Below are 11,065 nucleotides of genomic sequence, written 5' to 3' on the forward strand. Positions count from 1 at the left end.
AGAAGGCCACAAGAGTTTGATGTTGTGAACATGGTAATGGTGAAGGTCCTACCGGAGCAGTTGAAATTCCTCAGAGGGAGAGATCGCAGACTAATCAGAAAGTACGAAGGCCCCATTCGCATTACTAAACAATTGGGAAGACTGCATACAAGGTTGAACCCCCAGAGTGGATGAAGATACACCTTGTCTTCCACGTCAGTCGTCTCAAGCCCTATCATCCAGATCAAGAGGACAGTATCCGCAACACCAGCAACCGCGCCAACATCCGAACCAAGACGAGGACCACGCCAGCAACAGAAGATTAATCTTTTATGTTTTTGCTTCGTAAATCGACGAGATCGTCGACAGCTTAAGTGGGGGAGGATGTTAGAATCCGCCTCTCTCTCCCTTTCCTTTTCCTTGTTTTTCCCTTATGTTTTCCTTCTAATTTTTTTATTTTTACTTTCTAGACTCTAGGGAGAATTATTGTGTTACTGTAGTTTCAGTGTTCACTTGTATTTTTCTATGCAATCAATATAAAGCTCTTTAACGAGTGAATGGTTAATGAATCATAGCTCCTTACCCCGTTGCTATTGCTTTAAGACTTGTGTGTTGTTTTAAGCATTTATAGATATTGTGCTTACCTTGTTTTAAAGCATCCCCCACCAAACCAAGAAATCTCAAAAGACGCTTTCATCTCGTCGGTTCCGCTTGTGCCCACTTTGAAGTATCGGCCGTCACAAGCCCCGACTCTGCACCCGTTGTTGACGAGTGCTTCCTTGAGATACCCTTGGTCCGTGTCACTGTGTGCTCACGAACCTCTCCCGCTCTAGGCTTGCGTCGTTGTCGCCAATAGACAAGAGCGCGCCGCACGATCTAGTGTCAGAACACTCGGACCATGACACTTAGCCAAAGCCTCAAACTCATCCTTGCTCCGCTCCTTCCCTCCGGGGTTTTGTGTCATCATAAGCAAGTCTCTTTGACTTATGACTTTGGCGAAAACTATAGTATCTGGCTTGTCTACCATGATTCCTTCCACGGCGATGACCTTACCATTTTCCGGCAATGCCTTGAAGCAATTTTTTAACAACTTCAAGCAATGCTCATCACTCCAATCATGTAAAATCCACTATTTGGAAGGAAAGCAAGTGTTATTTGTGTGGTAAGTGCATATATATTTCACATTAATAGTTGTAAGGGTAAACTCACGTTCATGAATATGACATCTCCTTTGGGAATACTTTCAAACATATCTCCACATACATGTTCCACACCTATGTAAAAATTGAAAGAAAGGAAAAAAAAAGATACGGTAATTATTATCTTTTGGATTATTTTGGCATTGTTATTCAGTTGACCATTAAATAAATATAACATTATTTTCCAAATTGAGATATATTTGTAACACAACCTTTTCATACACATTTTATTAAATCAACAATGTTTGTGTGTGGCTGGGCACATCATGTGGCCATCTAACACACAAAAAACCCCTAGTCAGGAGTAACCTTAAAGATGACACTGGGCCGAGCCGGCCCAAAATCCGACATGATCCAACACGAAAAGTACGACACGATACGAGTAAGAAAAAAGCAAGGCACAGCACAGTACTGTGCTTGTGGGCTGTGGGCCTGCCTGAGCCGCCTTTATTTGGGAGAAGTGCGATAAGGCACGGCACGGCCAAGTCCAACACGACAAAGCTTGCTAAAACCAAGACAATTTTGCTTAAGCACGCAAGCCCGGCAAGTCCTGACACAATGGCACATGAGCCTGGGCCGTGCACGGGCCAACCTTTTGAAAATTTCAGCACGACACGAAACTCGTGGGACGGGCCTAACTAACCCCAAAGCACGTGGACCTGGCATGAGGCACGACCGGATAAGACCCAAAGCCATCTTTAAGTAACCCCTGATCGAGTGACCCTTAACCGATCGAGTAACCCTTAACCGATCGAGTAATCCCTGACCAAATAACTTTAATAGAAAACATAGTTTTATCCTTTTTTTTTCAAATTATTGTTAAATTAACATTGTAATTCATAATTAATTTTATTAAAATCGTGAGTTAGCACAAAACTTAAGCTAGATTAATTAATAAAAGCGGTCTTACCGGGGCATGGAAGGGCATTTTCGATGACGTGAGGCAAGTCAAAATTGATAGCCTTAATAGAGGAATATTGAGATATAATGACACGAAGAGTATGGCCAAGACCTCCACCAACATCAACTAGATTTTCTATGCCTTTAAAACCCTTGTACTTGTCAAGAATCTTCTTGATAATGAATGTTGTTGATTGATACATTGCCTTGTTGAAAACCTCATTGAATCTTGCGTCCAAACTTGGATACTCGAATGCATGCACTCCATGTCCCATGTTGAATGGTATCCCTCCTTCTACTACTGCCTCTTTAAGCTTGCTCCTTCACAATTTTCCAAATAATAAATAACTAAAAATTGAAAAATGATATGCATAGTCCTTCGGGAAGGGCTATGCCTTCGGGAAGAGCTATGTATAAGAAACTAAAAAAAGAAATAATGAAAAAAGATTAATATTAATTACACCGATCTGCGTGTGATTTTATCATGAATTCTCAACTTAATTCAATTTTAGGAAGTTTATTTAATGTTTATACATAACTCTAAGGGTTACATATATCATTATCCTTAAAAATTATAGTATCACCTACTCCTTTAATTTCACCAATTTCTTCCCACTTTTCATTTAGATTTAGTTGGCTATAACATGAAACCATTCTCACTTTTACTTTGACTAGATACTTTTAACATGTGTTTTTTTTTAAAAAAAAGTATATTTAGTTTAATATATATTGGGTAACTGGCTATTCAACCGTTTCCAAATCCAAAAAAATTGGGAATTGGAATTGGAACCAGTTACAACCGGTTCCTAAATTTATTACTCGGAATTGGAACCGCCAGGTCCAATTCCAGATCCGGACCCGCCGGTTCCTAACCGGTTCCAATTCCAATTCCAGGTACCCGAAATTTTTGCTCACCCCTACTCCTTACATCTTTTACACTCCTGTTTTTTCAATTATATTCAAAGCATTCTATATATCTTTTACTCTCTCCATTTTTGTGTACTATAATGCCTTGTTTAGTTGATTTGTCTTGATAAGTACTTTAAATGTACCAATAATTTACATTTCTTGGACTTGATTTTTTTTTCCCAGCCTCTTCACCAAATCTATATTAACTTTACTAAATAAATTTTCAAATATGGTACAATAACATAGCATCTAACATAATTATTGCCTAGATTCAAATAGTAATACTTTGTAATATAAAATGTCATGCAAATAGACAAAGGACATTCGGGCTAATTATAAAAGAATTCTTTTTAATGGACTACCCACAGCCATATTGTGCGCAATTAAAAAGTGTAAAAAAAATTAAGTTCACTCATCAAATATAAGTGTATCACTTTGACTTCCTCTATCATATACTTTGGCTATTTATTATTAATAGATCTATGTTCTAAATAATTCATACAATCAAATTTATCACACATGTCAATGCATGAGTTTGACCATTTTATAAATAATTAAACATTATTTTTGTAAAAAAAAAAGTTATAGTAAAAGTTTGGCGTGCAATAGTTGGGATTATTCATGTTAATTTTCCGAACAATTATACAAAAGTTAATACGTTCTCTATATTACAAAACTTCACACTAATATCTAAAAACATTATACTTATATGATAATGATTGCTATTTATACATTGTTAGAAAGTCATAGCTAGTCAATGCTAATACGGAGTATATAAGTAGTGAAAAATGTCTATATTTGACAATTTTTTAAGGAGTAATATATAAATGTAATTATTGTTTTGCAAAATGTTATTGGATTAGTCATAATGCATTTTCATAATATTAATTTTTTTTTCACTTTAAAAAAAGATGATGCTTTAAACATTGAAATAAACACAAATAATTAATCTATTTAGGGAATTCAAGAGACAATTTTAATCACACAATTATAACCTCTGAAACAAAATATATAGAGAGACTAAAAGATGCTTTAAATATTGATATAAACACAAATAATTAATCTACTTAGGGTATTCAAAAGATAATTTTCAGGTTTTTGAATTCAATGAGGACAAATATGTAAAAGAACATTTTTAGGGATATAATCATATAAATGTCCATGCACTATTCGTAAGAGATTTCTTAAACTTTTTATAAGGCAGGGATATAATCAAACTTAATACACATATCAATGCATTAATTTAACCTTTGATAAATTTTAGTAAAAAATTATACTGGTAATAAACACTGAAAACTTTATAAATTTTAGTAAAAAAATTTGCTTTCAATACACAATTAAAAAATTATGATCAAAATTAATATTTCCTTCGTTTTTTTTTAATATGATACACTTTTACACTATTTACACAACCTTCTTCGACCATTTTTTGTGATTTATCCGTAAGGAAGAATATAGTCACGTGGGATCTTGTTAGATTCATCTCAACATTTACTTTTCAAATTTAACATTTTATAATTTTTCTTAGGTATAATTAAAAATATTAATGATCAAAGTATTACATCGGCAAACATAAAATGACAAATGGTGCAATTAAGAAACGGGGGAAATACATGAATAATGAAAAAAAAAAAATCCAAACAATATAGGAGTAATTTTTTTTTCTTAGCTAATTAATACTTCGTACTTTGTTAGAATACACTCTCTTTCCTCGTAAAGTAATCACATATTATATACCCCCTTCGTGTTTTAAATAAGTAAAACGTTTTCCTTATCTAGCTGTGTTTAAATAAATGAAAGTTATGAAACGTGTTATTTTTTAAAAACTTGTCTCTATTTTTTTAATAATATTTTCTCTATTTTTAATAACATTCTACTAACTAATGGTCCCTACAAAACCCCTTACTCTATTCTCCCTCCTAAACTTACTCCACTACCTATTATTTTAATAAATAATTTAACTAACCTTTATAAAAATTTCGTGAAAGTCAAAACGCTTTATTTATTTAAACACGGAGGGAGTACCACATATTTCATACTCCCTCCGTCCCTAATTGATAATATTTTATGGCCAATTTTTAGTCCCAAAATGATAGTTTCATTTGTTTTTTTCAAGTATCATTAATATTACTCCCTTTGTTTTTCTTATTTGCATCAGTTTTACCGGTACATTTTCCGAGATACAATTTTGACCATTAATATCTTTAATTGTCTATTAGTAAAAATTATAATAAAAATTATATTATGAAACTAAATATTAGGATTAATCTAATGATATATTATATAATAAAATTTATTTATTTTATAGAGGTGAAAAAATTAAGTCAACCATGATAGGTAAATAGTGCAAAAATCAAAGTGATGCATTTAAAAAAAACGGAGGGAGTAATTTTTTATCAAAATTCTCTCCAATTTGCAATAATATTTATGCAAATTTAACTTTCTCATGTAAAATTTGTTTTTCAATGTACTCTTATTCATTTCTCTCTTTACTTTTTTGCATACTCAATTTAAATTTACCTTTTCAATGTGCTTTTACTACTCCCTCAATCCCCTAAATTTCGACCTATTTGACCTAATTTTAGTTCCAAAATAAATGACCCATTTATTTTTCCCAATATCTATTAAAATCATAAAATTACCAATATATCCTCAAATATTTTTATCATGTAGCTCCTTCTTCCTATTTTACCCTTATATTTTTTCAGATCTTTGTGCCAAGTACTCCCTAAATTTCTAGACTTTTTTTTCTCTCTCCTGCCATTATTTTGTCCCCCTCTTTCTCTCTCTTCATTTTTTCTCTGTGTTTGAGTATTTTCTCTTGAAAAACCCTTGTTCATCTTCTTTTCTCTCCTTAATTCATCCACTTCTAGTAACGATTTAGAGCAAAAAATTACAGATCGGTGCTCGCATAGTCCATGCGAATCAAAGCCCTAAAAAATTGCTCAAAAAGATCCGGTTTCTAGCACTTGGATAGCATATCTTACCCTCTACCCCTGATTTTTTTTTTTTTTTTTTTGTTTGTTTATGTTTTCTTTAATTAGCTTAGTTTCTTAATTGTGTATTCAATGATGATGATTTTCGTTTTGATATGATTATTTTCTGGGTTTGGGTATTGAATTTTAATTATAAGGGTTAAGGTTTTCGTTTTCGTTTTGGTTTTGGTTTTGGATGGAATTTGTTTGTTGAAAATAGAAATGAAGGCAACAACAGCAACATTCAGATACGGAGTAGAAGAATATGGCATGATGATGGTGGATTAATTTTTAAGCAGAATTTTTTTTTAGGGTGTTATCTCATGGATTAGTCCCTTGTCATTGCATTTTGATTGTAGAATAAATATTAAAAAACCCAAAGGTTTTCTCTTGGAAAACCGGTTAAGGACAAAAAAAAAAGGACTTTCTCTCTCTAGGTATTAATTGCAAATTAGTGTAACTTGAAACTTTCCCATACTTTTGTACTTGCAAATTAAGTTTCTTAATACCCGCAAAATCAGCCCAAAAAGATTGAAGTTTCGGAGACGGAAGGAGTGAGTAGTGATATACATACAATGGTTGTATGTGGACCAAGTATACAACACCACTTATAAATTGCCAACTCACCATAAGCAAAAAAAATGAGAGGGAAAATTGGGGGGAAAAGATTTTGGTGTTTGGCGCCATGTAGTACTAATAGGTGGGATTTCTTGTTGGCGAATTTTATTGGCGCCATACTATTACGTTACCAAAATATTATATTGCGTTACTAAAAAAAATATATTACGTTACAGTCGTTATCAAACAAATATACTACGTTACCAATAAATACAAATTTCTTACTAGATGTAATGACGTCCTAGTCAGCATCATTAATGAAGAGGGATAGTTTTTATAAAAATTGATTAATATTTCATTTGACAATATTTTATGAACTAATTTTCAAAAAATTATTATAATCAAACCAATAAAATTCTTTTTTTATGCTCTTTCTATAGACATCCTTATTGATATACTTTCAAAAGAATTATATAGTTGGACAATTTTAACCTTAATATAATTTGTGTTTTTTCTTTATATTATCTTCATGCTATAGCTAAAAAAAATATTAGAGGGTTAAAAAAAATAAAAATAAAAAATGGAGGGTTGTCATTTGTTGGACGGTCAAATTAGAAATATCGAGAGTTACAATGAAATGTTCGTTGTACGATTTTAAATCAAATGTTGGAGGGTTAGAATTAACTACTAGAGAGTTTAAATTAAATCAAGAAAGGTTAAAAATGACTATTATAACTTATTGCAAAAGTACTTTAATGTGTTCACAACTTATTTTCTTATTCAAAACTGTGTTACTATAAAATATTATTTTGCAAAATCATATTTGAATCATATATTCCATATTCAAAATCATGTTACTATAAAATATTATTTTGTAAAATTATATTTGAATCATATATTCCTTATTCAAAATCATGTTACTATAAGAGTGATATCTTATGAAATTGTATTTGTCTCATATATAACATATACATAGTTTCAGATTTTCAAATATTATAGCTTATCCTTCAATTCATTACCAAATTATATGGGAAAAAAAGTTCATACTAATGTAAGGGGAAAAAGGGGAAGGTGTTTGATGAACTATTTCGGAAGAGATTCTTTATGGAGTTTCGAGGTGGGATGGTTCAAGTGGGTTCCGGGCTTTCTGCGCGGGTTAGGATGGGTCGCGGGCGCTCAAGGAGGGGAACAAAGGGGTCAGGCACCCGGGGAGGCCGAAGGAGGAGGTGTTTGGTGAAGTATTTGATCACACAGCAAGGTGTTCGTTTATCGTTAATTGATTGTATCATCGTTTTGTGGTCAAATAAAAAAGTTTATGATATAATTTAACCATTATTGTTACTGAGAAAACCTCAAACTTACCAAAATGTTATTTGATTAAAGTTATTTCTATGATATCATACCTTTAATTGATCGTTTTAAAAAGTTGCACCACCTATTTATAATATCTATTCGTTTACTTTTTGATTTAATTTTCTCTTAATATCCAATTCCATGGTACATTTTAGGATAATTGCTTATGTGTATTTACGTCAATGAAATCGCTTATTTTATCCTTAGGTGGCATGATTTCATGTGTTTTCTACCACATCGATGGAATTCTAGTATATACATCTTGAACAACTGTTGTGCCTGCTTAAATGATCGTCTCAAAATGAAGTTATTTCAAACAAGTACACATAATCAAGACGGGTGTAAGTACTAACGATACTAGCCGTTACTATTATATGTGAAAAATTATAAAATGTCAAATTAAAGGATTACGGGAAAAGAAGTAGCAATTACTTAATCAATTATGGCTTGGGTTCGTAATTGTTAAAAAAGAATTTAGTAACTATTTATCAGTGCTCAGGCCAAGCTATTTGTATTTAGTACTAACAAATATTTATTGTTCACTGTGTCGTCGATTATTGATCTTCTTACTATTTTTCCAATTTTTGTTACTAATTAATTACGAAATTACAGCGTTCTACTTATCTTGTCATCGTCTTGCCTGAAAATCTACATTTCAGTAATTTTTAACGTTTGAATGTTACTTAAACATTCAAAATTTAATTATTAAAATAGATTATAATCTGACCCATTTTTGATGTTCTTATGTCCTTTGAACCAAGAATATAGAATATATTTTAATTCAGAATTTATCTTTCACCATTCATGAAAAAAAATCTCCATTGGAAAAAATCTCCATTGAACTTGAGTTTTAACTGATAGATAAAAATATCCACTTATTAGTTATTACTCACAATTGCACTCCATGTCACAAATTACACAAGATCTGGTCAATTGACTATTTTCTTACTAGTATTACATTTGTGAAAAAAATAGTAAATACTACCAACATTACTTTTTGCAAAATTTATTTATCGAAATCGATCAAGATGCTCACTGACCACTTACTAGTAATTTCAATTTCATTAATCAATGTTAACGATAATTGTTTATTCCTTAAAAAAAATTATAAAAGTTTATAACTATAGCGTTAATAACAATTTAGAGGAAACAAATTATCACACAAAATTTAATTTTAAGTGATAAATCTGGGTAAATTTTGTTGCAGACTAAATTGAATTAAGGAAAATTTAAAGAGTGAGAAATATAGAGAAGAATTCTAATGTGTTAGATTGGATAATTAATCCTTTGGTTGCTCTGTTATTTGAGTTTGCATTTGATGAATGATGATGACAACTCCAATTTTTTTCGTTACTCTATAATTCTTGGATTAAATCTCCTTGAATATTTTGCATAAAAATATATATTAAGAAATACAAAATTTTATGAATATTCATCCAGCTTTCACAGAGAATGTCAGAGAGGAAGACGAAAAATATAAATTAAGAAGGAAAAAAATTCACAATCAAACTTCGATGGGGGAATTCACAATTAAGTCGAAGAGGAATACGAAAAATATAAATTAAGATAAAAAAAAAATAAAAAAAAAATAATTACAGTCAAGCTTCCATGAGAACGCTGAAGGAGGAAGATGAATAATGCACTAATGAATTTTATTAATTTTTCTTTATTTTTTCTTCTAAAAATAAATTAAATATTAAATGTGTGTATTGGAAATGACATTTAATTTGAATTTTAAATATTAGGATTCAGAAATTTGATTGAAAATTCAAATGAAATTTTAATTTAAGTGGAATTTGGGGCCAATATATTGACTAATAAAACAAAGCCATGTCAAATTGTATGTAGACTCCACATACAATGGTTGTATGTGTAGCCTTTTTCCGGAAGGAGTACTTATTTATATTTATTAATTTTCGTGAAAAATGCTAATAAGAGATTATCAATAAGAGACAGATGGAGTATCTTTATTTACATTTTCCAAGTACACATATCCGGATATCCCAACTTCCAACTTCCATTAATTTAATTTGGTTCGGTACATAGTAAGTGAACATAATTTCATGGAATGGAAGGAGTGGTTCACAATAACTAAAGATAGATAAAACTAGTTTAATATACATGTAGATAAAAACAAGCTAAGTTTGTAAATTCTTTTATAGATCTTTGAGCTCACTATTTGTCCTCCTTTACCCTTTAATTAAACTTTGTTCATATAAAATGAAATAATCAGAAAACTAACCAGCTCTCAATGAAGACCTTATCAACAAATAGGTTCAAAAGAGGACCTAATGACACCCCATCATTATCAGGCACCAAAAACTTAGTTACCCTCGAGGGACTATACCGCCTTTCAACACCATCAGCCGTGTCTACCGCGATGCACCCAACAACGTCGTAGGTGGCTAGAAGACGGAGCATCCGGTCTAGCATGGCAGGTGCATTTGGGTTCAGTATCTGAACCCTGGTTGCTATCTTTGCTGGTGAAAGCCCGTCGAGGCCAGCCTGATCATTGATCAACTGCAGCACCCCCGTCTCAATGGTTACCTTCATAACCATGGGAAGAACACAAGAATTGATCAACTGATAAGTATATAAATAGTCTAGTTCTTCCTCATTCATTTGATCTGTAATATGACTGGTTGAAGATGTGGCCATACTTTTAAGATTCTTGTATAAATGTGTGGGTTTTTTCTTTCAAAAAAGAAAAAGGTATTTATTCAATTATTCTTGTGTGGTAACACTTTTGTAAGGAGGGATAAGTGTAAGGGGATTCTATTTATAATGTATAGCTGGTGATATTAAGTGTATCCATCTAATCTAGTGCTAATGAAAAAAAAAAAAAAAAAAAACACTGAGCAATGCAACTATAGATATAAAATAAAAGTTAAGATATTCTACGTGTAATATTTAAGAACTTATCCGGATAGATGAGTACTTTCTTTGTTCCCTATTAATTGAATAATTGCTACATCTTTCCAATATCATCATGGTTTTTCAATCTAGTATTTGTAAAACAAATACATAGGGCCTTAGGGGCGAGGGGTAAGGTGAGAAAGAGGTGAAACAACAGCTGGTGACTTGGTATTACATCTATTTGGTTAATTGCATTGTTTTCGGTCATCAAACTAAAATTTTGATACTTCGTACAACATTTTTCTTTGAAAAAATATATATATAAATTTTTTTTTA

At 31.6% G+C, this 11,065-nt stretch overlaps 1 protein-coding gene across 1 annotated transcript; it reads right to left on the bottom strand.

Moving 5' to 3' along the window:
• Positions 1-358: 358 nt before the first annotated feature.
• Positions 359-10,712, bottom strand: LOC145567481 (O-methyltransferase 16-like). Its single transcript, XM_081626774.1, has 4 exons — positions 10,116-10,712; positions 2,089-2,399; positions 1,189-1,253; positions 359-1,108 (listed from the first exon to the last, which is right to left on the bottom strand). Exons 1-4 carry the CDS (start codon positions 10,529-10,531, stop codon positions 809-811), a joined length of 1,092 nt encoding a protein of 363 aa, XP_081482900.1. The 5' UTR covers positions 10,532-10,712; the 3' UTR covers positions 359-808.
• Positions 10,713-11,065: the final 353 nt, after the last annotated feature.

Source organism: Chenopodium album, chromosome 11 (assembly GCF_948465745.1).
Source record: "Chenopodium album chromosome 11, dcCheAlbu1.1, whole genome shotgun sequence".
Taxonomy (NCBI): Eukaryota; Viridiplantae; Streptophyta; class Magnoliopsida; order Caryophyllales; family Amaranthaceae; genus Chenopodium; species Chenopodium album.

Excerpts from the sequence above, each read along its gene's own strand:
- LOC145567481 (XM_081626774.1), bottom strand. The coding sequence starts at position 10,531 with ATGGCCACATCTTCAACCAGTCATATTACAGATCAAATGAATGAGGAA. Across the intron at positions 2,400-10,115 it reads AAGGTCTTCATTGAGAGCTG|GAGCAAGCTTAAAGAGGCAG; the intron begins GTTAGTTTTCTG and ends AAAATTGTGAAG. Across the intron at positions 1,109-1,188 it reads GAGATGTCATATTCATGAAC|TGGATTTTACATGATTGGAG; the intron begins GTGAGTTTACCC and ends CCTTCCAAATAG.